The following is a 27,582-nucleotide window of genomic DNA, read 5'->3' on the forward strand; positions in this document are numbered from 1 at the left end:
GGTTCAAGCCCGGGTCGAGCAAGGGGGACGGACTAAAGTTATACTGTTACATTGTCTCATCTGGGGTGCCAGCCGTGGCATTTGTGGAGCGATGGGTAACGATGCTTCGTGGGTGACAGTTGTTGATGTGTGTAGAGGGTCCCTGGTTCGAGCCCAGGTTGGGACGGAAGCAATACTGTTACATTGGTGACATCACCGTGAGAATGTCGTCTTATCAAACTACGTGACTGTGTTACTATGGTACACTGGCAGCTGACTGTTTTAATGTTGTGACCCAAACATTTTTATATATGTATATAGTGCAGAAGCTTATATAATGGTATTTCTAAGCTTTAAATTTTTTTTTTAAATGTCATATTTTTTTTTACATAAAAACTGTTGATGGATTGTCGATGATACCAATGAATTTATGTTTGCCGATTACAAGATCAACGACTGATATTTGAATGATCTTCTACTGTGACATGATACTTCTACTGTGACATGATACTTCTACTGTGACATGATACTTCTACTGTGACATACAGCATAGGCTAGCATTTGTATTGTTAATACATTAGTAGTTATTAATTAATGAATCTACATTTTCTTATTATGTACACTAGATGACCAAAGGTATGTGGACACCTGCTCGTCCAACATCTCATCACAAATTCATGGGCATTAATATGGATTTAGTCCCCCCTTTGCTGCTATAACAGCCTCCGCTCTTCTGGGAAGGCTGTCCACTAGATGTTGGAACATTGATGCAGGGACTTACTTACATTCAACCACAAGAGCATTAGTGAGGTCGGGTACTGATGTTGTGCGATTAGGCCTGGCTCACAGTCAGCATTCCAATTCATCCCAAAGGTGTTTGATGGGGTTGAGGTCAGGGCTCTGTGCAGGCCAATCATGTTCTTCCACAACGATCTCAACAAACCAGTTCTGCATGGGACTCGCTTTGTGCACAGGGGCAGTGTTATGATTAAACAGGAATCATCTAGAACTTAATTTTAGCGTTAAGATCTCCCTTCACTGGAACTAAGGGGCCTAGCACCGAACCATGAAAAACATCCTCATACCATTTTTCCTCTTCCACCAAACCTTACAGTTGGCGCTATGCATTGTGGCAGGTAGCGTTCTCCAAACCCAGATTTGTCCGTCAGACTGCCAGATGGTGAAGCGTGATTCATCACAGTTCTTATGCGGACGTTGCTTCCAGAGGCAGTTTGGAACTAGGTAGAGTGTTGCAACCGAGGACAAACGATTTATACGCGCTACGCACTTCAGCACTCCCATTCTGTGAGCTTGTGTGGCTTACCACTTCACAGCTGAGCCGTTGTTGCTCCTAGACGTTTCCACTTCACAATAACAGCACTTACAGTTGACCAAGGCAGATCTAGCAGGGAACACATTTGATGAACTGATTTATTGGAAAGGTGGCATCCTATGACGATGCCCATGTTGAAAGTCACTGAGCTCTTCAGTAAGGCCATTCTACTGCCAATGTTTGTCTATGGAGATTGCATGGCTGTGCGCTCAATTTTATACACCTGTCAGCAACGGGTGTGGTTGAAATAGCCGAATCCACTCATTTTAAGGGTTGTCCACATACTTTTGTATATATAGTGTATGTAATGCATATTGATCGTCCAACCCTCCGTAATAAAATGAGACAGCAGACGGAGCTTAATAATTGACATACAATGTATTTATTCATTTTTGGTTATTTTCTGCCATTTAGAACTTTCCGTTGTGTACATTTTGTCTCTGTAGCAACTGTTTTTTTAAAAAGTCTAAAAAGGAAAAGGAAAAATACAATCGTTGCTAAACACCTAAAAGGGACGACATGCATGGAAGACGAGAAACAGTAGATTTTTTTTTTTTTTTTTTTTTTGTTATGCATTTTTTTATTCTTCTTCTTCTTCTTTTTGAGTAACATGATGCGTCCACGTCAGGCTCCAACACACGCGGCTGGTGCTGCTTTGTGAAACAGTATTAGAAAAAAAAAAAACTACATGTGACTAAATTATCTTCTTTTTTTTAAACGAGAGAAAAATAAGTGGTTATAAAAATAAAGAAAAAGACTTGATGTCAGACGATGGAGGAAGAGAGAGAGGAGAGAGGTGTAGAGAAAGAGGAGAGAGAGAGGAGAGAGAGAGAGAGGAGGAGAGAGAGGAGGAGAGAGAGAGGAGAGAGAGAGGAGAGAGAGAGAGGAGGAGAGAGAGAGGAGAGAGAGAGGAGGAGAGAGAGAGGAGGAGAGAGGAGGAGAGAGGAGGAGAGAGGAGAGAGAGGAGGAGAGAGGAGAGAGAGAGAGGAGGAGAGAGAGGAGGAGAGAGAGAGGAGAGAGAGAGGAGGAGAGAGAGGAGGAGAGAGAGAGGAGAGAGAGAGGAGAGAGAGAGGAGGAGAGAGATAGAGGAGAGAGAGAGGAGGAGAGAGGAGGAGAGAGGAGAGAGAGAGGAGAGAGGAGAGAGAGAGAGGAGGAGAGAGAGAGAGGAGGAGAGAGAGGAGGAGAGAGAGAGGAGAGAGAGAGGAGAGAGAGAGGAGGAGAGAGATAGAGGAGAGAGAGAGGAGGAGAGAGAGAGGAGGAGAGAGGAGAGATAGAGAGGAGGAGAGAGAGGAGAGAGAGAGGAGAGAGAGAGGAGGAAGAGAGAGGAGGAGAGAGGTGTAGAGAAAGAGGAGAGAGAGAGGAGAGAGAGAGAGGAGGAGAGAGAGGAGGAGAGAGAGAGGAGAGAGAGAGGAGGAGAGAGATAGAGGAGAGAGAGAGGAGGAGAGAGAGAGGAGGAGAGAGGAGGAGAGAGGAGAGAGAGAGGAGAGAGGAGGAGAGAGAGAGGAGGAGAGAGGAGGAGAGAGAGAGAGGAGGAGAGAGAGGAGGAGAGGAGGAGAGAGAGAGGAGGAGAGAGGAGGAGAGAGAGAGGGGGATGGGGGAGGGAGGGAGAGGAGGAGAGAGAGGGATGGGGGGAGGGAGAGGAGGGGGGGAGAGAGAGGAGGGAAGAGCTAGGGGGTTATGTTGCATCGGGAGTGGAGGGGGGGAGGATGGGGGAAGAGAGAGGAGGGAAGAGCTAGGGGGTTATGTTGCATCGGGACTGGAGGGGGAGAGGGATGGGGGAGAGGAGGGGGGAGGATGGTGTGGAGGGAGAGGAGGGGGATGCTCAGGTACAGGTAAAGCAGGGGGAAGTTGTTTCAGTTTGAGGTACGACTGATATGTGGGGGGGGGGGGGGGGGTAGAGGGGTGGCTGTGTGAGGGTGGAGGAAGTGGAATTTGAAGGGTAGAGGGGTGGGGGGCGTTTGGGGTGAGTGTGTGTCTCAGTTTGAGGTGTCCGAGTGCACGCTGCCCGGTGCCCCGTGAGGGGGGGTGAGGGAGGGGGGGTCGGTGCTGTCCTGCCATCCACTATCAACCTGGAGAGAGAGAGAGAGAGAAAGGGAAGCGAGGAGGGAGAGAGAAAGAGAAGCGAGGAGGGAGAGAGAAAGAGAAGGAGAGAGAGAGATGAAAAGAGGGAGGGAAAATATTTTATAAAAGACATCAATTGAAGGTATTCACATGAGTTGGTCACCCACCTACAATATCTGTTTTAAAAAACTGGCATAGACAGTGGTGGTAAACAGAGTGTTACCATAGATACTGACATGAAGACAGTGGTGGTAAACAGAGTGTTACCATAAATACTGACATGAAGACAGTGCTTGTAAACATAGTGTTACCATAGATACTGACATGAAGACAGTGGTGGTAAACAGAGTGTTACCATAGATACTCACATGGAGACAGTGGGGAGGAAACAGAGTTCCTCCAGGCAGCTCCTCATAACATCCCGTCAGGAGTGTAGCACGGTGCTGGGTATCCACCTGGAGGAACAGACCAGCAGGGGGTGCTTTACACACTAGTACAGACTAATACTACATTTATACACACACTGGTACACACTAATACTACATTTATAAACACTAATACTACATTTATACACACTAACACTACATTTATACACACACTGGTACACACCAATACTACATTTATACACACTAACACTACATTTATACACACATTGGTACACACTAATACTACATTTATACACACACTGGTACACACTAATACTACATTTATACACACACTGGTACACACTAATATTACATTTATACACACTAATACTACATTTATACACACAAACACTACATTTATACACACACTGGTACACACTAATACTACATTTATACACACTAACACTACATTTATACACACTAACACTACATTTATACACACACTGGTACACACCAATACTACATTTATACACACTAACACTACATTTATACACACATTGGTACACACTAATACTAAATTTATACACACACTGGTACACACTAATACTATATTTATACACACACTGGTACACACTAATACTACATTTATACACACACTGGTACACACTAATACTACATTTATACACACTAACACTACATTTATACACACACTGGTACACACTAATACTACATTTATACACACTAACACTACATTTATACACACACTGGTACACACTAATACTACATTTATACACCCACTAATACTACATTTATACACACTAATACTACATTTATACACACTAATACTACATTTATACACAAACTGGTACACACACTAATGCTACATTTATACACACTAATACTACATTTATACACACACACTAATACTACATTTATACACACTAATACTACATTTATACACAAACTGGTACACATACTAATACATTTATACACACACTAACACACAGACTGTTGCACATTAACACTGCAAACTCAAACACTAATACACTAACACACACAGATACACACACAGATACACACACAGATACACACACACACACACACACACTACTAAAAGGTACAACTGAACAGGGGTCAGAGGGGCTCTATAGGGGCTGGGGGGTTGGTAGCTGATACTACTAAAAGATACAACTGAACAGGGGTCAGAGGGGCTCTATAGGGGCTGGGGGGTTGGTAGCTGATACTACTAAAAGGTACAACTGAACAGGGGTCAGAGGGGCTCTATAGGGGCTGGGGGGGTTGGTAGCTGATACTACTAAAAGGTACAACTGAACAGGGGTCAGAGGGGCTCTATAGGGGCTGGGGGGTTGGTAGCTGATACTAAGGGGTACCAATGATACCACCGGGAACACAGGTGGCAGTTTGGGGGGATTGAGGGGGGGCAGGAGAGAGGAACAAGCAGCTATAACAGGGGAACCATTTTGGGGAGGGGGATCAGGGGGGTCTTACTGCAGGCCTACCTGAGGCTGCAGAGGAGGGTTGAGAAATAACCCCTCCCCATTGGTCGGGTGTAAACCGGGGTGGGCGTGGCCTGTGTTGGGCCGACTGTACGACCCTGGCGAGCCTGCGGAATGTCATAACCAGCCAATCAGGAGAGAGGCTTTTGTGGCAGGGAGCGGTTGATTGGTGGGGCGGGTAATAAGAGGCGGGTTTAAACTTTGTTAGAAGGGAGACTATGGAAGAGGTAATTGTGTGAAAAAGATGTGGCTGGTCTTGGTGGTGCCGCTGTGTGTGTTTGTATGCGGGCGAGCGCGTGAAATGCACCCCCACGTGGTCTACGACTGTGTGTGTTTGTATGCGGGCGAGCGCGTGAAATGCACCCCCACGTGGTCTACGACTGTGTGTGTTTGTATGCGAGCGAGCGCGTGAAATGCACCCCCACGTGGTCTACGACTGTGTGTGTTTGTATGCGAGCGAGCGCGTGAAATGCACCCCCACGTGGTCTACGACTGTGTGTGTTTGTATGCGGGCGAGCGCGTGAAATGCACCCCCACGTGGTCTACGACTGTGTGTGTTTGTATGCGGGCGAGCGCGTGAAATGCACCCCCACGTGGTCTACGACTGTGTGTGTTTGTATGCGGGCGAGCGCGTGAAATGCACCCCCACGTGGTCTACGACTGTGTGTGTTTGTATGCGAGCGAGCGCGTGAAATGCACCCCCACGTGGTCTACGACTGTGTGTGTTTGTATGCGAGCGAGCGCGTGAAATGCACCCCCACGTGGTCTACGACTGTGTGTGTTTGTATGCGAGCGAGCGCGTGAAATGCACCCCCACGTGGTCTACGACTGTGTGTGTTTGTATGCGGGCGAGCGCGTGAAATGCACCCCCACGTGGTCTACGACTGTGTGTGTTTGTATGCGGGCGAGCGCGTGAAATGCACCCCCACGTGGTCTACGACTGTGTGTGTTTGTATGCGGGCGAGCGCGTGAAATGCACCCCCACGTGGTCTACGACTGTGTGTGTTTGTATGCGGGCGAGCGCGTGAAATGCACCCCCACGTGGTCTACGACTGTGTGTGTTTGTATGCGGGCGAGCGCGTGAAATGCACCCCCACGTGGTCTACGACTGTGTGTGTTTGTATGCGGGCGAGCGCGTGAAATGCACCCCCACGTGGTCTACGACTGTGTGTGTTTGTATGCGGGCGAGCGCGTGAAATGCACCCACACGTGGTCTACGACTGTGTGTGTTTGTATGCGAGCGAGCGCGTGAAATGCACCCCCACGTGGTCTACGACTGTGTGTGTTTGTATGCGAGCGAGCGCGTGAAATGCACCCCCACGTGGTCTACGACTGTGTGTGTTTGTATGCGGGCGAGCGCGTGAAATGCACCCCCACGTGGTCTACGACTGTGTGTGTTTGTATGCGGGCGAGCGCGTGAAATGCACCCCCACGTGGTCTACGACTGTGTGTGTTTGTATGCGGGCGAGCGCGTGAAATGCACCCCCACGTGGTCTACGACTGTGTGTGTTTGTATGCGGGCGAGCGCGTGAAATGCACCCCCACGTGGTTTACGACTGTGTGTGTTTGTATGCGAGCGAGCGCGTGAAATGCACCCCCACGTGGTCTACGACTGTGTGTGTTTGTATGCGGGCGAGCGCGTGAAATGCACCCCCACGTGGTCTACGACTGTGTGTGTTTGTATGCGAGCGAGCGCGTGAAATGCACCCCCACGTGGTCTACGACTGTGTGTGTTTGTATGCGGGCGAGCGCGTGAAATGCACCCCCACGTGGTCTACGACTGTGTGTGTTTGTATGCGGGCGAGCGCGTGAAATGCACCCCCACGTGGTCTACGACTGTGTGTGTTTGTATGCGGGCGAGCGCGTGAAATGCACCCCCACGTGGTCTACGACTGTGTGTGTTTGTATGCGGGCGAGCGCGTGAAATGCACCCCCACGTGGTCTACGACTGTGTGTGTTTGTATGCGGGCGAGCGCGTGAAATGCACCCCCACGTGGTCTACGACTGTGTGTGTTTGTATGCGGGCGAGCGCGTGAAATGCACCCCCACGTGGTCTACGACTGTGTGTGTTTGTATGCGAGCGAGCGCGTGAAATGCACCCCCACGTGGTCTACGACTGTGTGTGTTTGTATGCGAGCGAGCGCGTGAAATGCACCCCCACGTGGTCTACGACTGTGTGTGTTTGTATGCGAGCGAGCGCGTGAAATGCACCCCCACGTGGTCTACGACTGTGTGTGTTTGTATGCGAGCGAGCGCGTGAAATGCACCCCCACGTGGTCTACGACTGTGTGTGTTTGTATGCGAGCGAGCGCGTGAAATGCACCCCCACGTGGTCTACGACTGTGTGTGTTTGTATGCGAGCGAGCACGTGAAATGCACCCCCACGTGGTCTACGACGGTGTGTGTTTGTATGCTAGCGAGCGCGTGAAATGCACCCCCACGTGGTCTACGACTGTGTGTGTTTGTATGCGAGCGAGCGCGTGAAATGCACCCCCACGTGGTCTACGACTGTGTGTGTTTGATGTCCAAATGTGTGTGATGTCCGAGCGTGAGTGATCCTGGCGCGGACGCACACGTATGTGTGTGTGTGTGTGATGTCCGAGTGTGTACCTGAGTTGGGCGTGGCGGGGGAGTTGGCCTGGCTGGCCTGTGAGGAGACGCTGGCTGCATCTACAGCTGTTTTCACAGCATACAGGTTCGCTTCCTCCTGGAACTTCCCTATGTTCTTCTTGTACCTGATCCTCTTGTTCCCAAACCAGTTAGACACCTGAAAGAGAGAAGTAGAGGGGAGGGGGAGTAGAGGGGGAGAGAGAGAGAGAGAGAGAGAGAGAGAAGTAGAGGGGGAGGGCAGGGAGAGAGACGTAGGGGGGGCAGTGAGAGAAGTAGGGGGGAGAGAGGGGGGGAGACGTAGGGGGGACAGGGAGAGAGAAACGTAGGGGGGCAGGAAGAGAAGTAGGGGGGGAGAGGGAGAAGTAGGGGGGGGAGAGAGAGAGAGAGAGAGGGAAGTAGGGGGCAGGGGAGGGAGAGAGGGGGGGGCAGGGGAGGGAGAGAGGGGCGGGCAGGGAGAGAAGTAGGGGGGGGGGAGAAGTAGGAAAGGGAGAGAGAGAGAGAGAGAGAGAGAGAGAGGGAAGTAGGGGGCAGGGGAGGGAGAGAGGGGGGGGCAGGGAGCAAAATAGAGGAACGTAGGGGGCAAGGAGAGGGAGGGGGGAGAAGGAGGGATGGGAACAGTAGTGACAATATGAACAGCAGTATTAATATCTCCTATAACCCCCTACCCTGACCTCAGACATTGACCCCTGTCACCCCTGTGTGACCCCAGTTTGACCCTTATGTAGCAGACATGAGCCGGGCTCACATTCTCGTGATGAGGTAGCAATGCCTGCAACTTCAAAATCATTGTCACCAAGGGGGAATTTCCTCTTGGGCTAACAGTCAAGTCGTTGGTTTCTCCCATGGGAGACCAGGGTTCAGATCCTACCTCCCACAACCCTCTACCCTAATATTAACAGTAGTATTAATACCTCCCATAACCCTCTACCATAATATTAATACCTCCCACAACCCTCTACCATAATATTAATACCTCCCATAACCCTCTACCATAATATTAATACCTCCCATAACCCTATACCATAATATTAATACCTCCTATAACCCTCTACCATAATATTAATACCTCCTATAACCCTCTACCATAATATTAATACCTCCTATAACCCTCTACCATAATATTAACAGTAGTATTAATACCTCCCATAACCCTCTACCATAATATTAATACCTCCCATAACCCTCTACCATAATATTAATACCTCCCATAACCCTCTACCATAATATTAATACCTCCTATAACCCTCTACCATAATATTAATACCTCCTATAACCCTCTACCATAATATTAATACCTCCTATAACCCTCTACCATAATATTAATACCTCCTATAACCCTCTACCATAATATTAATACCTCCTATAACCCTCTACCATAATAGTAATACCTCCTATAACCCTCTACCATAATATTAATACCTCCTATAACCCTCTACCATAATATTAATACCTCCCAGAACCCTCTACCATAATATTAACAGTAGTATTAATACCTCCTATAACCCTCTACCATAATATTAATACCTCCCATAACCCTCTACCATAATATTAACAGTAGTATTATTACCTCCTATAACCCTCTACCATAATATTAATACCTCCTATAACCCTCTACCATAATATTAACAGTAGTATTAATACCTCCCATAACCCTCTACCATAATATTAACAGTAGTATTAATACCTCCCATAACCCTCTACCATAATATTAATACCTCCCATAACCCTCTACCATAATATTAATACCTCCCATAACCCTCTACCATAATATTAATACCTCCCATAACCCTCTACCATAATATTAATACCTCCCATTACCCTCTACCATAATATTAATACCTCCCATAACCCTCTACCATAATATTAATACCTCCTATAACCCTCTACCATAATATTAATACCTCCCATAACCCTCTACCATAATATTAATACCTCCTATAACCCTCTACCATAATATTAATACCTCCCATAACCCTCTACCATAATATTAATACCTCCTATAACCCTCTACCATAATATTAACAGTAGTATTAATACCTCCTATAACCCTCTACCATAATATTAATACCTCCTATAACCCTCTACCATAATATTAATACCTCCTATAACCCTCTACCATAATATTAATACCTCCTATAACCCTCTACCATAATATTAATACCTCCTATAACCCTCTACCATAATATTAACAGTAGTATTAATACATCCCATAACCCTCTACCATAATATTAATACCTCCTATAACCCTCTACCATAATATTAATACCTCCTATAACCTTCTACCATAATATTAACAGTAGTATTAATACCTCCCATAACCCTCTACCATAATATTAACAGTAGTATTAATACCTCCTATAACCCTCTACCATAATATTAATACCTCCTATAACCCTCTACCATAATATTAATACCTCCCATAACCCTCTACCATAATATTAATACCTCCCATAACCCTCTACCATAATATTAATACCTCCCATAACCCTCTACCATAATATTAATACCTCCCATAACCCTCTACCATAATATTAATACCTTCTATAACCCTCTACCATAATATTAACAGTAGTATTAATACCTCCCATAACCCTCTACCATAATATTAATACCTCCTATAACCCTCTACCATAATATTAATACCTCCCATAACCCTCTACCATAATATTAATACCTCCCATAACCCTCTACCATAATATTAATACCTCCTATAACCCTCTACCATAATATTAACAGTAATATTAACACCTCCTATAACCAAAGGTCAAGACGTTGGTTTCTCCCATGGGAGACCAGGGTTCAGATCCCGCCCGTGATACTTCTGTGACCCTAGTTTGACCCCTATTTGACCTCTGACCTGAGAGACGGTGATGGCACACTTCTTGGCCAGTTCCTCCTTGGCCTCCTCACTGGGGTAGGGGTTAGACAGGTGGGAGTAGAAGTACTCATTCAGCACCTCAGTAGCCTGCTTGTTGAAGTTACGTCTCTTCCGTCTGACCAGAGAGAGAGAGAGAGAGGGAGGTCAGAGAGAGCGAGAGAGAGAGGGGAGGTGAGAGAGACACAGAGAGAGGTGAGACAGATGGAGAGAGTGAGAGACACAGAGAGAGTGAGAGACACAGAGAGAGAGAGATTTTATTTTATTAGGATCTCTTTTAGTCCCCATTTGGACTAATCTTCCAAGAGTCCTTAACATTAAAATACAATTTATAATACAAACACACTTTCACATATAACACACTATTACAAACAGACATAATACACTAGCATAATGACCCAATAAATACTCAATCTAGAAAATAAAAAATATTTTTAAAAAAATATACAAAAAACTCTAGTCCCACAACATTTCTATATACTATATTTAAATTGTTTTTAAATAATGTTTAAACTTTAGGTTTCTAGTTTCCTCAGTTAATTTATTGCATTTCTTTATTGCTCTAAATGGAAATGTTATTTTGCCCATTTCTTTTTTCTGTCTGGATAACGCATAGATGGTGGACAATCTATTCCTAGTATTTACGGAGAGAGAGAGAGAGAGAGAGACAGAGAGAGAGAGAGAGAGAGAGAGACACAGAGAGAGAGAGAGAGAGACAGAGAGAGAGAGAGAGAGACACAGAGAGAGAGAGAGAGACAGAGAGAGAGAGAGAGACAGAGAGAGAGAGAGAGAGACAGAGAGAGAGAGGAGGGGGGAGGTGAGCGAGAGAGACAGAGAGAGAGAGTGAGAGACACAGAGAGAGAGAGAGAGAGACAGAGAGAGAGAGAGAGACAGAGAGAGAGAGAGAGAGACAGAGAGAGAGAGGAGGGGGGAGGTGAGAGAGAGAGAGAGAGAGAGAGACAGAGAGAGAGAGAGACACAGAGAGAGAGAGAGAGAGAGAAAGAGAGACAGAGAGAGAGAGGAGGGGGGAGGTGAGAGAGAGAGACACCCACAAACACACACACACATCCACACTGTCTCTCTCCGTCTCTCTCACCTGGCGTCGAGGAATCTGGAGCGCAGGATCATGACGGCCTCACAAGTGCTCTGTTTGAGCTGCATCTGAATGGAGCTGAACTTGCGGTGGATGATCCCCACCATGCGCTCGATCTCCTTGGGAGAGATGGGCCGCGTGCGACTCTGCTCCCTCAGCAGGTTCATCACGTGGTTGGTGAACTCACTGCACGCCTGGGGAGGGTGGAGAGGAGAGGAGAGGAGAGGAGAGGAGAAGGAGGAGAGGAGGAGGGAGGGGAGAGGAGGGAGAGGAGGAGGAGGGGAGAGGAGGAGGAGAGGAGAGGGAGGGGAGAGGAGAGGAGAGGAGAGGAGAGGAGAGGAGAGGAGAGGAGAAGGAGGAGAGGAGGAGGGAGGGGAGAGGAGGGAGAGGAGGAGGAGGGGAGAGGAGAGGTAGGGGAGAGGAGAGGAGAGGAGGAGAGGAGAGGAGAGGAGAGGAGAGGAGAGGAGAGGAGAGGAGGAGGGAGGGGAGAGGAGGAGGGGGAGAGGAGGAGGAGGGGAGAGGAGGAGGAGGAGGAGGGGAAAGGAGGAGGAGGAGAGGAGAGGAGGAGGAGGAGAAGGAGGAGAGGAGGAGGGAGGAGGAGGGGATGAAGGAAGGAGGAGAGGAGGAGGAAGGAGGAGAGGAGGGAGGAAGGAGAGGAGGAGGAAGGAGATGTCATTTTTTTCTGAAGGGGAGGTACTGGTCGTGTCTGAATACCCATACTGAGTTCTAAATAGTAGTCTGTGAAATCTCTAAATGCCAGGAGGTCATCAAGCTTTTCATCTCCTAGAATTCACTGCACCCTACTCAGGAAGAGACGGATCCTTTCATCTAGTAGAATTCACTGCACCCTACTCAGGAAGAGACGGATCCTTTCATCTCGTAGAATTCACTGCACCCTACTCAGGAAGAGACGGATCCTTTCATCTAGTAGAATTCACTGCACACTACTCAGGAAGAGAATGATCTTTTCATCTAGTAGAATTCACTGCACACTACTCAGGAAGAGACGGATCCTTTCATCTAGTAGAATTCACTGCACCCTACTCAGGAAGAGACGGATCTTTTCATCTAGTAGAATTCACTGCACCCTACTCAGGAAGAGACGGATCCTTTCATCTCGTAGAATTCACTGCACACCACTCAGGAAGAGACGGATCCTTTCATCTAGTAGAATTCACTGCACACCACTCAGGAAGAGACGGATCCTTTCATCTAGTAGAATTCACTGCACACTACTCAGGAAGAGACGGATCCTTTCATCTAGTAGAATTCACTGCACCCTACTCAGGAAGAGACGGATCTTTTCATCTAGTAGAATTCACTGCACCCTACTCAGGAAGAGACGGATCCTTTCATCTAGTAGAATTCACTGCACACTACTCAGGAAGAGAATGATCTTTTCATCTAGTAGAATTCACTGCACACTACTCAGGAAGAGACGGATCCTTTCATCTCGTAGAATTCACTGCACCCTACTCAGGAAGAGACGGATCTTTTCATCTAGTAGAATTCACTGCACCCTACTCAGGAAGAGACGGATCCTTTCATCTAGTAGAATTCACTGCACCCTACTCAGGAAGAGACGGATCCTTTCATCTAGTAGAATTCACTGCACCCTACTCAGGAAGAGACGGATCCTTTCATCTAGTTGTCACATTCTGACCATCGTTCGTGTGTGTTTTCCTTGTTTTAGTGTTGGTCAGGACGTGAGCTGGGTGGGCATTCTATGTTGGATGTCTGGTTTGTCTATTTCTATGTTTGGCCTGATATGGTTCTCAATCAGAGGCAGGTGTTAGTCATTGTCTCTGATTGGGAACCATATTTAGGTAGCCTGGGTTTCACTGTGTGTTTGTGGGTGATTGTCCTTAGTGTCCTGATGTCATTGTTCTGTGTTAGGTTACACAAGTATAGGCTGTTTCGGTTTTCGTTAAGTTTATTGTTTTGATAGTGTTTGTGTTTAGTGTGTTACTTCATTAAACATGGATTGCAATAGACACGCCGCATTTTGGTCCGACTCTCCTTCTCAAACAGAAAACCGTTACAGAATCACCCACCACAAAAGGACCAAGCAGCGTGTCAACAGGCAGGAGCAGCGCGAGGAGATGCGCAATAAGGATTTCTGGACATGGGAGGAAATCCTCGACGGGAGAGGACCCTTATTGGGGGGGGGGCTAACAGGGAGTATGGCTACGCCAGGTAGGAGACCTGGGCAGACTCCCTGTGCTTACCGGGGGGCTAGAGAGACCGGACAGGCACCGTGTTATGCAGTGGTGCGCACGGTGTCCCCAGTGCGGGTGCATAGCCCGGTGCGGTATATTCCAGCTCCGCGTGTCGGCCGGGCTAGATTGAGCGTCGAGCCTAATGCCATGAAGCCGGCTCTACGCAGCTGGTCCCCAGTGCGTCTCCTTGGGCCGGCTTACATGGCACCAGCCTTGCGCTCGGTGTCTCCGGTTCGCCTGCATAGCCCAGTGCGGGCTATTCCACCTCGCCGCACTGGCAGGGCGACCGTGTGCATTCAACCAGGTAAGGTTGGGCAGGCTCGGTGCTCAAGAGCTCCAGTGCGCCTGCACGGTCCGGTTTTTCCAGTACCACCTCCACACCCCAGCCCTCCGGTAGCAGCTCCCCGCACCAGGCTTCCTGTGCGTGTCCTCGGCCCAGTACCACCAGTGCCAGCACCACGCATCAGGCCTACAGTGCGCCTCGCCTGTCCAGCGCTGTCGGAGCCCTCCTCCTCTCCAGCGCTGTCGGAGTCTCCCGCCTGTTTAGCGCTGTTAGAGCCTTCCTCCTCTCCAGCGCTGTCGGAGTCTCCCGCCTGTTTAGCGCTGTTAGAGCCTTCCTTCTCTACAGCGCTGCAGGAGTCTCCCGCCTGTTCAGAACTGCCAGTCTGCACAGAGCTGCCAGTTTGCAAGGAGCTGCCAGTCTGCAAGGAGCTGCCAGTCTGCAAGGAGCCGCCAGCGCTGCCTGTCTGCAGGATGCCGCCAGAGCTGCCAGTCTGCAAGGAGCCGCCAGAGCTGCCAGTCTGCAAGGAGCCGCCAGAGCTGCCAGTCTGCAAGGAGCCGCCAGAGCTGCCAGTCAGCATGGAGCAGCCAGGGCCGCCAGTCAGCATGGAGCAGCCAGGGCCGCCAGTCAGCATGGAGCAGCCAGGGCCGCCAGTCAGTAGGGAGCAGCCAGGGCCGCCAGTCAGTATGGAGCAGCCAGGGCCGCCAGTCAGTATGGAGCAGCCAGGGCCGCCAGTCAGTATGGAGCAGCCAGGGCCGCCAGTCAGTATGGAGCAGCCAGGGCCGCCAGTCAGCATGGAGCAGCCAGGGCCGCCAGTCAGCATGGAGCAGCCAGAGCTGCCAGTCAGCATGGAGCAGCCAGTCAGCATGGAGCAGCCAGAGCTGCCAGTCAGCATGGAGCAGCCAGTCAGCATGGAGCAGCCAGATCTGCCAGTCGACCAGACTCTTCCAGATCTGCCAGTCGACCAGACTCTTCCAGATCTGCCAGTCGACCAGACTCTTCCAGATCTGCCAGTCGACCAGACTCTTCCAGATCTGCCAGTCGACCAGACTCTTCCAGATCTGCCAGTCGACCAGACTCTTCCAGATCTGCCAGTCGACCAGACTCTTCCAGATCTGCCAGTCGACCAGACTCTTCCAGATCTGCCAGTCGACCAGACTCTTCCAGATCTGCCAGTCGACCAGACTCTTCTAGATCTGCCAGTCGACCAGACTCTTCCAGATCTGCCAGTCGACCAGACTCTTCCAGATCCGCCAGTCGACCAGACTCTTCCGGATCCGCCAGTCAGCCATGATCTGGCGGATCCAACCACCTGCCTGAACTTCCTCTCAGTGCTGAGCTTCCTCTCAGTGCTGAGCTACCCATCAGTCCCGAGCTACCTCTGTCCCGAGCTGTCCTTCTGTTCCGAGCTTCCCCTCTGTCCCGAGCTGTCTCTTAGGAGGGTCACCTATCTAGGGACGCTAAGGAGGTGGACAAAGACTATTATGGAGTGGGGTCCACGTCCAGCGCCAGAGCCGCCACCGCGGACAGATGCCCACCCACACCCTCCCCTATAGGTTTAAGTTGTGCGTCCGGAGTCCGCACCTTGGAGGGGGGGTACTGTCACGTTCTGACCATCGTTCGTGTGTGTTTTCCTTGTTTTAGTGTTGGTCAGGACGTGAGCTGGGTGGGCATTCTATGTTGGATGTCTTGTTTGTCTATTTCTATGTCTGGCCTGATATGGTTCTCAATCAGAGGCAGGTGTTAGTCATTGTCTCTGATTGGGAACCATATTTAGGTAGCCTGGGTTTCACTGTGTGTTTGTGGGTGATTGTCCTTAGTGTCCTGATGTCATTGTTCTGTGTTAGGTTACACAAGTATAGGCTGTTTCGGTTTTCGTTAAGTTTATTGTTTTGATAGTGTTTGTGTTTAGTGTGTTACTTCATTAAACATGGATTGCAATAGACACGCCGCATTTTGGTCCGACTCTCCTTCTCAAACAGAAAACCGTTACACTAGTAGAATTCACTGCACACCACTCAGGAAGAGACGGATCCTTTCATCTCGTAGAATTCACTGCACCCTACTCAGGAAGAGACGGATCCTTTCATCTAGTAGAATTCACTGCACACTACTCAGGAAGAGACGGATCCTTTCATCTAGTAGAATTCACTGCACCCTACTCAGGAAGAGAATGATCTTTTCATCTAGTAGAATTCACTGCACACTACTCAGGAAGAGAATGATCTTTTCATCTAGTAGAATTCACTGCACACTACTCAGGAAGAGAATGATCTTTTCATCTAGTAGAATTCACTGCACACTACTCAGGAAGAGAAGGATTTTTTCATCTGTTTGAAAACAGCTGATTATCAGATTAGGGGAGGAGCAACGAATGGCGAGGAACAAGCGTGATTGGATGATGCCTTCTCAGTATGGAGTAGTATGTTGATATTTCAGGATTCCTGCATTCGTTGTCACAAAACAGTATCTTCTAAATGGTATGTAGTACTACTAATACACAGTATGTAGTTTTAGTAAGTAGTAGGCAAGACAGATTTCAGAGACGCCCCCTCCACCCCCCTCCACCTCTCAGCTGTTTTTGGATAGTGTGTGTTCCCTCCTACCTGTTCATATTTCTCCAGTTCAGAGTGGTATATTCCTCTGATCTGAGTCAGCTTGGCCCTGTAGTCTGAGTGTTCTATACTGCCGTCGTTAGGGGAACCGCCTGCGGCCGCCGCCGCCACAGCCGCTGCCGCCGCCGAGGCCCCGCCCTTCTCTGGGCCGGACACGCCCTCTGCCAGCAACATGTTGTCCAATCGCATGATCTGAGGATCTGGTGGATCCTCATCCTGGATGCCACGGATACTGAGGACTGGAGAGGAGAGAGAGAGACAAGCACAAGGGTTAGAAAGATGAATAGAGAGAGAGATGGAGAGAGAGAGAGAGACAAGCACAAGGGTTAGAAAGACGAATAGAGAGAGAAACAAGCACAAGGGTTAGAAAGATGAATAGAGAGAGAGACAAGCACAAGGGTTAGAAAGACCAATAGAGAGAGAGACAAGCACAGGGGTTTGAAAGATGAATAGAGAGAGAGACAAGTACAAGGGTTAGAAAGACGAATAGAGAGAGAGACAAGCACAGGGGTTAGAAAGATGAATAGAGAGAGAGACAAGTACAAGGGTTAGAAAGATGAATAGAGAGAGAGACAAGCACAAGGGTTAGAAAGATGAATAGAGAGAGAGACAAGCACAAGGGTTAGAAAGACCAATAGAGAGAGAGACAAGTACAAGGGTTAGAAAGATGAATAGAGAGAGAGACAAGCACAGGGGTTAGAAAGATGAATAGAGAGAGAGACAAGTACAAGGGTTAGAAAGATGAATAGAGAGAGAGACAAGCACAGGGGTTAGAAAGATGAATAGAGAGAGAGACAAGCACAAGGGTTAGAAAGATGAATAGAGAGAGAGACAAGCACAAGGGTTAGAAAAACGAATAGAGAGAGAGCGAGGGAGGGAGGGAGAAAAAGATGATTAGAGAGATGAACGTGGGGGTGAGAGATGGAGAGAGAGAGAGGTTAGAGAGATGAACAGAGAGGTGAGGGAGAGAGTAGAAATCGACAAAGAGGGAGAGAGCACATTTCTTCAGTGAAAACAATGTACTGAGCAAATGTTGAATTGGCTTTTTACCAAATTACTGTACGACAGACCACGTATTCACCCTGCACACTAGACGTCGACCGATTAATCGTAATGGCCGGTTAATTTGGGCCGATTTCAAGTTTTCATAAAAATATAAAAAAATGACACCTTTATTTTATCTTTATTTAACTAGGCAAATCAGTTAAGAACACATTCTTATTTTCAATGACAGCCTAGGAACCGCGGGTTAACTGCCTGTTCAGGGGCAGAACGACAGATTTTCACCTTGTCAGCTCAGGGGATTCAATCTTGCAACCTTACGGTTAACTAGTCCAACGCTCTAACCACCTGCCTCTCATTGCACTGTTATGCGAATGCAGTAAGCCAAGGTAAATTGCTAGCAAGCATTAAACTAATCCCATAAAAAACAATCAATCAATCAATTATAATCACTAGTTAACTACACATGGTTGATGATATTACTAGTTTATCTAGCGTGTCCTGCGTTGCATATAATCGATGTGGTGCGTATCGTTGCTCCAATGTTTACCTAACCATAAACATCAATGCCTTTCTTAAAATCAATACACAGAAGTATATATTCTTAAACCTGCATATTTAGCTAAAATAAATCCAGGTTAGCAGGCAATATTAACCAGGTGAAATTGTGTCACTTCTCTTGTGTTCATTGCACCCAGAGTCAGGGTATATGCAACAGTTTGGGGCGCCTAATTTGCCAGAATTGTACATATTTATGACATAACATTGAAGGTTGCAATGTAACAGGAATATTTAGACTGAGGGATGCCACCCATTAGATAAAATACAGAACGGTTCCATATTTCACTGAAAGAATAAACATTTTGTTTTCGAGATGATAGTTTCCGGATTCGGCCATATTAATGACCTAAGGCTCGTATTTCTGTGTGTCATTATGTTATAACTAAGTCTATGATTTGATAGAGCAGTCTGACTGAGCGGTGGTAGGCACCAGCAGGCTCGTAAGCATTAATTCAAACAGCACCTTCATGCGTTTTGCCAGCAGCTCTTCGTTGTGCGTCAAGCATTGCGCTGTTTATGACTTCAAGCCTATCAACTCCCGAGATCAGGCTGGTGTAACCGATGTGAAATGGCTAGCTAGTTAGCGGGGTGCGCGCTAATAACGTTTCAAACGTCCCCCGCTCTGAGACTTGGAGTAGTTATTCCCCTTGCTCTGCTCAATATTGTTGTAATTGTCATTATTACAAATACATTTTTAAAAATCGTCTGATTAATTGGTAAATGGCGTTGAAAAATCATAATCGGTCGACCTCTAGTACCAGCCCATCTACTGAACACCCTAATTGACAAACAAAACAAAGGCAAAGTCTTCTCATGCATTGTTGATTTCCAAAAAGCTTTCGACTTGGGGGAAAAACAACATAATATCAATGTACATCAACAACAAGTGTGAAGCTTGAGGATGCAGCTTGAGCCCCACCCTCTTCAACATATATATCAATGAATTGGCGAGGGCACTAGAACAGTCTGCAGCACCCGGCCTTGGAATCTGAAGTCAAACGTGTCTCCTGTTTGGTGATCTGGTGCTTCTGTCCCCAAACAAGTAGGGCCTACAGCAGCACCTAGATCTTCTGCACAGATTCTGTCAGACCTGGGCCCTGACAGACCTGGGCCCTGTCAGACCTGGGCCCTGACAGACCTGGGCCCTGTCAGACCTGGGCCCTGTCAGACCTGGGCCCTGTCAGACCTGGGCCCTGACAGACCTGGGCCCTGTCAGACCTGGGCCCTGACAGACCTGGGCCCTGACAGACCTGGGCCCTGTCAGACCTGGGCCCTGTCAGACCTGGGCCCTGTCAGACCTGGGCCCTGACAGACCTGGGCCCTGACAGACCTGGGCCCTGTCAGAGCTGGGCCCTGACAGTAAATCTCAGTAAGACAAAAATAATGGTGTTCCAAAAAAGATCCAGTTGCCAGGACCACAAATACAAATTCCACCTAGACACCGTTGCCCTAGAGCACACAGAAAACTATACATACCTCGGCCTAAGCATCAGCGCCACAGGTAACTTCCACAAAGCTGTGAACGATCTGAGATACAAGACAAGATGGGCCTTCTACACCATCAAAAGGAACATTACTTTTTTTTAACTTGAATCAGTTATAGAACCCATTGCCCTTCATGGTTGTGAGGTCTGGGGTCCGCTCACCAACCAAGAATTCACAAAATTGATACTCTGCAGACAGACAGGCAGACAGTTGTAGTCCCAGCTGTGACCAGCAGAGTGCACCCTTCCCCTGTTTCTAGCCCACTAGTGAGCAGACATAAGGGCCACTATAGAAGCCAGTATTGTTTCCTCCTCCATGCTCTTACATTCAGGCCTCATAACCAGTTACCAGGCTGGAAACTAATTAAGACAACTGATTGTGGGCTGATTCACCTGGTCAAGGGCTTGATCTAGCTCACCTGGTTCACCTGGTTAAGGGCTTGAACTAGCTCACCTGGTTCACCTGGTCAAGGGCTTGATCTAGCTCCCCTGGTTCACCTGGTCAAGGGCTTGATCTAGCTCCCCTGGTTCACCTGATCAAGGGCTTGAACTAGCTCGCCTGGTTCACCTGGTCAAGGGCTTGATCTAGCTCACCTGGTTCACCTGGTCAAGGGCTTGATCTAGCTCACCTGATTCACCTGGTCAAGGGCTTGATCTAGCTACCCTGGTTCACCTGGTCATGGGCTTGAACCAGCTCGCCTGGTTCACCTGGTCAAGGGCTTGATCTAGCTACCCTGGTTCACCTGGTCATGGGCTTGAACTAGCTCGCCTGGTTCACCTGGTCAAGGGCTTGATCTAGCTCACCTGATTCATCTAGTCATGGGCTTTAACTAGCTCACCTGGTTCACCTGGTCAAGGGCTTTAACTAGCTCACCTGGTTCACCTGGTCAAGGGCTTTAACTAGCTCACCTGGTTCACCTGGTCAAGGGCTTTAACTAGCTCACCTGGTTCACCTGGTCAAGGGCATAAACTAGCTGACCTGGTTCACCTGGTCAAGGGCTTTATCAGTAGTTAACAAGTTGAATCAGATGTGTTTGCTCTGGAATAGCTACAATACATGGAATGACTGGCGGGCCCCGTGGAGAGGTTTGAGAACCACTCGTCTGATAGGTGTAGTAACGCTGTAGGAGTTAGTGGTCTCTTGGTGCGTCCCAAATGGTACTCTATTCCCCCTAGACCCATAGGGTTCTGGTCTGAATGGTACTCTATTCCCCCTAGGCCCATAGGGTTCTGGTCTGAATGGTACTCTATTCCCCCTAGACCCATAGGGTTCTGGTCTGAATGGTACTCTATTCCCCCTAGGCCCATAGGGTTCTGGTCTGAATGGTACTCTATTCCCCCTAGACCCATAGGGTTCTGGTCTGAATGTTTAATGTGTCTTACTGACTGGTGAATGACCGGTATGCTGTCTAAATATATGTCTGTCTGGTGGTTTAATGTGTCTGTCAGTCTGGTGTATTGCTGATTACTGATTGGTTCTCAAAAAGGCTTCTGTCAGACTGGTGTATTGCTGGTTACTGATTGGCTCTCAGAAAGGCTTCTGTCAGACTGGTGTATTGCTGGTTACTGATTGGTTCTCAGAAAGGCTTCTGTCAGTCTGGACCCGTCAGACATATTTAGACAACTAGCCAGTAATACACCAGTCTGACAGGGTACTTGGTTAGGGTCCAGACTGACAGGGTACTGGTTAGGGTCCAGTCTGACAGGGTACTGGTTAGGGTCCAGACTGACAGGGTACTGGTTAGGGTCCAGACTGACAGGGTACTGGTTAGGGTCCAGACTGACAGGGTACTGGTTAGGGTCCAGACTGACAGGATACTGGTTAGGGTCCAGACTGACAGGGTACTGGTTAGGGTCCAGTCTGACAGGGTACTGGTTAGGGTCCAGTCTGACAGGGTACTGGTTAGGGTCCAGACTGACAGGGTACTGGTTAGGTTCCTGACTGACAGGGTACTGGTTAGGGTCCAGACTGAGAGGGTACTGGTTAGGGTCCAGTCTGACAGGGTACTGGTTAGGGTCCAGTCTGACAGGGTACTGGTTAGGGTCCAGTCTGACAGGGTCCAGTCTGACAGGGTACTGGTTAGGGTCCAGTCTGACAGGGTACTGGTTAGGGTCCAGACTGACAGGGTACTGGTTAGGTTCCTGACTGACAGGGTACTGGTTAGGGTCCAGTCTGACAGGGTACTGGTTAGGGTCTAGTCTGACAGGGTACTGGTTAGGGTCCAGTCTGACAGAAGCGGTTCTGAGAATCAGTCTTACAGGGTACTGGTTAGGGTCCAGTCTGACAGGGTACTGGTTAGGGTCCAGTCTGACAGGGTACTGGTTAGGGTCCAGACTGACAGAAGCGGTTCTGAGAATCAGTCTTACAGGGTACTGGTTAGGGTCCAGTCTGACAGGGTACTGGTTAGGGTCTAGTCTGACAGGGTACTGGTTAGGGTCCAGTCTGACAGAAGCGGTTCTGAGAATCAGTCTTACAGGGTACTGGTTAGGGTCCAGACTGACAGGGTACTGGTTAGGGTCCAGTCTGACAGGGTACTGGTTAGGGTCCAGACTGACAGAAGCGGTTCTGAGAATCAGTCTTACAGGGTACTGGTTAGGGTCCAGACTGACAGGGTACTGGTTAGGGTCCAGACTGACAGGGTACTGGTTAGGTTCCAGACTGACAGAAGCGGTTCTGAGAATCAGTCTTACAGGGTACTGGTTAGGGTCCAGACTGACAGGGTACTGGTTAGGGTCCAGTCTGACAGGGTACTGGTTAGGGTCCAGACTGACAGGGTACTGGTTAGGGTCCAGACTGACAGAAGCGGTTCTGAGAATCAGTCTTACAGGGTACTGGTTCACAGAGAATTCACCCAACAAAGGACAACATAAGAAACTTAACCATATCCTTCTTTACTGTGTGTGTGTGTGTGTGTGTGTGTGTGTGTGTGTGTGTGTGTGTGTGTGTGTGTGTGTGTGTGTGTGTGTGTGTGTGTGTGTGTAAGCCTTTGGTTGTAAGAAGATCAGGTTTAAGTAGCATCTGTTAGTATTTACTGAAGATTGACACGCACACATTCTGAGATGGAGATGAGACAGGGATAGAGAGACAGAGCGAGAGAGAGACAGACAGAGCAAGAGAGAGACAGAGCGAGAGAGCGAGTCAGAGAGAGCGAGAGAGACAGAGCGAGAGAGAGACCGAGCGAGAGAGACAGAGAGAGAGAGAGAGAGAGAGAGAGAGACAGAGTGAGAGAGAGAGAGAGCGAGAGAGACAGAGAGACAGAGAGAGCGAGAGACAGACAGAGCGAGAGAGAGAGACAGAGCGAGAGAGCGAGAGAGACAGAGAGAGCGAGAGAGACAGAGAGAGCCAGAGAGAGCGAGAGAGACAGAGAGAAGCGAGAGAGACAGAGAGAGCCAGAGAGAGCGAGAGAGACAGAGAGAGCGAGAAAGACAGAGAGAGACAGAGAGAGTAGCAGTGGTTTGTGTGGCTGTTGCTATGGTAGCATTGCCAGCTTTCCCTGGCATCCCCTTACTGCCAAAACAACTGATACGACACACACACACACACTCTCTCCCTCACACACACACACAGAGGCGTTAATTAGGGCGTCTCTTAAGGAGCCACTAAAGACCCTGTGAAAAATGAATGCTCATTTGAGAGGTCATTAATTTGCACAGTTATGCAAATTAGGTGGCAATTACAGCGTAGTTCCCTGGATCAGCTCACATTTATAATCACACAATGAGGGATATGACAGCATCCACATCTGGCAACCGGCCAGTCTACAATACACACACACAGACACACACAGTCGACAATACACACACACAGACACACACAGTCTACAATACACACACACACAGTCTACAATACACAGACAGACAGACAGACAGACAGACAGACAGACAGACAGACAGACAGACAGACAGTACGAGCTAACCTCTGCTGGTTGCTGACCCAACCTGGCAATTAACAGAAAACAGCCCAATATGATAAATGACAATACTGTTACTGTAATTGTATAGGTCTTGGTGCTGAGTTACAGTTACTGTAATTGTTTAGGCCTTAGTGCTGAGTTAGTTACTGTAATTGTATAGGTCTTAGTGCCGAGTTGGTTACTGTAATTGTATAGGCCTTAGTGCTGAGTTAGTTACTGTAATTGTATAGGCCTTAGTGCTGAGTTAGTTACTGTAATTGTTTTGGTCTTGGTGCTGAGTTACAGTTACTGTAATTATAGGCCTTAGTGCGGAGTTAGTTACTGTAATTATAGGCCTTAGTGCCGAGTTGGTTACTGTAATTGTATAGGCCTTAGTGCTGAGTTACAGTTACTGTAATTGTATAGGCCTTAGTGCTGAGTTAGTTATTGTAATTGTATAGGCCTTAGTGCTGAGTTAGTTATTGTAATTGTATAGGTCTTGGTGCTGAGTTACAGTTACTGTAATTATAGGCCTCAGTGCGGAGTTAGTTATTGTAATTATAGGCCTTAGTGCGGAGTTAGTTACTGTAATTGTATAGGTCTTGGTGCTGAGTTACAGTTACTGTAATTATAGGCCTCAGTGCGGAGTTAGTTATTGTAATTATAGGCCTTAGTGCTGAGTTAGTTACTGTAATTGTATAGGTCTTGGTGCTGAGTTACAGTTACTGTAATTATAGGCCTCAGTGCGGAGTTAGTTATTGTAATTATAGGCCTTAGTGCTGAGTTACAGTTACTGTAATTGTATAGGCCTTAGTGCTGAGTTAGTTACTGTAATTGTATAGGTCTTGGTGCTGAGTTACAGTTACTGTAATTATAGGCCTCAGTGCGGAGTTAGTTATTGTAATTATAGGCCTTAGTGCGGAGTTAGTTACTGTAATTGTATAGGTCTTGGTGCTAAGTTACAGTTACTGTAATTGTATAGGCCTTAGTGCGGAGTTAGTTACTGTAATTATAGGCCTTAGTGCGGAGTTAGTTACTGTAATTGTATAGGTCTTGGTGCTGAGTTACAGTTACTGTAATTGTATAGGCCTTAGTGCGGAGTTAGTTACTGTAATTATAGGCCTTAGTGCAGAGGTACAGTTACTGAAATTGTATAGGTCTTGGTGCTGAGTTAGAGTTACTGTAATTGTATAGGCCTTAGTGCGGAGTTAGTTACTGTAATTGTATAGGCCTTAGTGCGGAGTTAGTTACTGTAATTGTATATGTCTTAATGCTGAGCAATTAACCCACATTTGTCATTTGTCGTTTTTTAAAGAACTAATTGACTGATGTCGGTTCAATTATTTCAATTACAGTCTGTTTTTTGTTTTTTTAAATGTAAACTCAATGAGCAGTTTCTCTAGCAAAAAGAATAAGATGAAGCCCAAACTGTGCGATGTAGCAGGGAGTTGTAGTTTCCGAACAGGCCAATATTCTACATAGTTTAGCGCATAAAACATGGTAATTAACTACAATGACCATAACCCATTGCGCATCTACGTGTCCGGTCCGTGTTCGTTTTACGCCTGCTACGTCAGGTTAGTGTGGACACCGAGACAGAGAAGAGATGGGCGACTCACAGGGATAGAGAGCAGTTTCTTCACAAGGTTTCTCTCTACTTGATCTAAGTGATTGATAGTTGCTATTCAGCAGTCACAAAAGTATACCTTAATAACGTCGAAGAACTACTAAAATAGTGATTTTGTCAGACAGCACAGGCAGCAGGTCTATAGAGATGAGATGATGACTCGGAATGAAATAAAGTCATTAAATAAATAAAATATACACAACAATTTCAATATTGTATTAAAGTAATGTGAACAAATGATGGTTAATACGTGATAAGCAGTAATGGGGAGGCAGGGTAGCCTAGTGGTTAGAGGCAGGGTAGCCTAGTGGTTAGAGGCAGGGTAGCCTAGTGGTTAGAGGCAGGGTAGCCTAGTGGTTAGAGGCAGGGTAGCCTAGTGGTTAGAGGCAGGGTAGCCTAGTGGTTAGAGGCAGGTTAGCCTAGTGGTTAGAGGCAGGGTAGCCTAGTGGTTAGAGGCAGGGTAGCCTAGTGGTTAGAGGCAGGGTAGCCTAGTGGTTAGAGGCAGGGTAGCCTAGTGTTTAGAGGCAGGGTAGCCTAGTGTTTAGAGACAGGGTAGCCTAGTGGTTAGAGGCAGGGTAGCCTAGTGGTTAGAGGCAGGGTAGCCTAGTGGTTAGAGCGTTGGACTAGTAACAGAAAGGTTGCAAGTTCAAACCCCCGAGCTGACAAGGTACAAATCTGTCGTTCTGTCCCCGAACAGGCAGTTAACCCACTCCTAGGCCGTTTAAAAAATAAGAATGTATTCTTTACTTGCCTAGTAACCGAAAGGTTAAAAAATAAATAAAATGGGCAGTCACTGCCCTCATGGGACTTTTATCAGCGGTTTCATTCTGTTACAGCATTCAATGTAGAAAATAATTATCAAAACAAAAAACAACTTCAAAAAGCTCTAATCGCTCAGCACTAGTGGGCCTATTTCTGAAACTGGCAACCAAACACAGTTACTACTACATCTTTCCCCAACTGAAACTCTGCTGAAACTGGGAACACCCAGGAAATTCAACTGGATCAGGAACTGAAACTGGGAACACCCAAGAAATTCAACTAGATCAGGAACTGAAACTCTGCTGAAACTGGGAACACCCAGGAAATTCAACTGTATCAGAAACTGAAACTCTGCTGAAACTGGGAACACCCAGGAAATTCAACTGGATCAGGAACTGAAACTCTGCTGAAACTGGGAACACCCAGGAAATTCAACTGGATCAGGAACTGAAACTGGGAACACCCAGGAAATTCAACTGGATCAGAAACTGAAACTCTGCTGAAACTGGGAACACCCAGGAAATTCAACTGGATCAGGGACTGAAACTCTGCTGAAACTGGGAACACCCAGGAAATTCAACTGGATCAGGAACTGAAACTCTGCTGAAACTGGGAACACCTAGGAAATTCAACTGGATCAGGAACTGAAACTGGGAACACCCAGGAAATTTAACTGGATCAGGAACTGAAACTCTGCTTAAACTGGGAACACCCAGGAAATTCAACTGGATCAGGAACTGAAACTCTGCTTAAACTGGGAACACCCAGGAAATTCAACTGGATCAGGAACTGAAACTCTGCTTAAACTGGGAACACCCAGGAAATTCAACTGGATCAGGAACTGAAACTCTGCTTAAACTGGGAACACCCAGGAAATTCAACTGGATCAGGAACTGAAACTCTGCTTAAACTGGGAACACCCAGGAAATTCAACTGGATCAGGAACTGAAACTCTGCTGAAACTGGGAACACCTAGGAAATTCAACTGGATCAGGAACTGAAACTGGGAACACCCAGGAAATTTAACTGGATCAGGAACTGAAACTCTGCTTAAACTGGGAACACCCAGGAAATTCAACTGGATCAGGAACTGAAACTCTGCTTAAACTGGGAACACCCAGGAAATTCAACTGGATCAGGGACTGAAACTCTGCTGAAACTGGGAACACCCAGGAAATTCAACTGGATCAGGAACTGAAACTCTGCTGAAACTGGGAACACCTAGGAAATTCAACTGGATCAGGAACTGAAACTGGGAACACCCAGGAAATTTAACTGGATCAGGAACTGAAACTCTGCTTAAACT

General features: G+C 47.5%; 1 protein-coding gene across 2 annotated transcripts in view; it reads right to left on the bottom strand.

Moving 5' to 3' along the window:
- Positions 1-2,894: 2,894 nt before the first annotated feature.
- LOC110494887 (pre-B-cell leukemia transcription factor 1) overlaps positions 2,895-27,582 on the bottom strand; it is a 39,684-nt gene continuing 14,996 nt past the window's right edge. Inside the window, exons 3-8 of one of the 2 annotated variants that reach the window (XM_036948848.1) lie at positions 16,939-17,186; positions 11,837-12,027; positions 10,723-10,858; positions 7,866-8,022; positions 3,742-3,828; positions 2,895-3,381 (exon numbers count right to left, since the gene is read on the bottom strand). In XM_036948848.1, the coding sequence (XP_036804743.1) occupies positions 3,785-3,828; positions 7,866-8,022; positions 10,723-10,858; positions 11,837-12,027; positions 16,939-17,186 (776 nt within the window). In that variant the 3' untranslated portion in view covers positions 2,895-3,381; positions 3,742-3,784. Of the gene's footprint in view, positions 3,382-3,741; positions 3,829-5,168; positions 5,363-7,865; positions 8,023-10,722; positions 10,859-11,836; positions 12,028-16,938; positions 17,187-27,582 lie in introns of those variants that run through there. The other variant, XM_036948847.1, reaches the window with a different exon arrangement.

This window comes from Oncorhynchus mykiss, chromosome 17 (genome assembly GCF_013265735.2).
Source record: "Oncorhynchus mykiss isolate Arlee chromosome 17, USDA_OmykA_1.1, whole genome shotgun sequence".
Classification (NCBI taxonomy): Eukaryota; Metazoa; Chordata; class Actinopteri; order Salmoniformes; family Salmonidae; genus Oncorhynchus; species Oncorhynchus mykiss.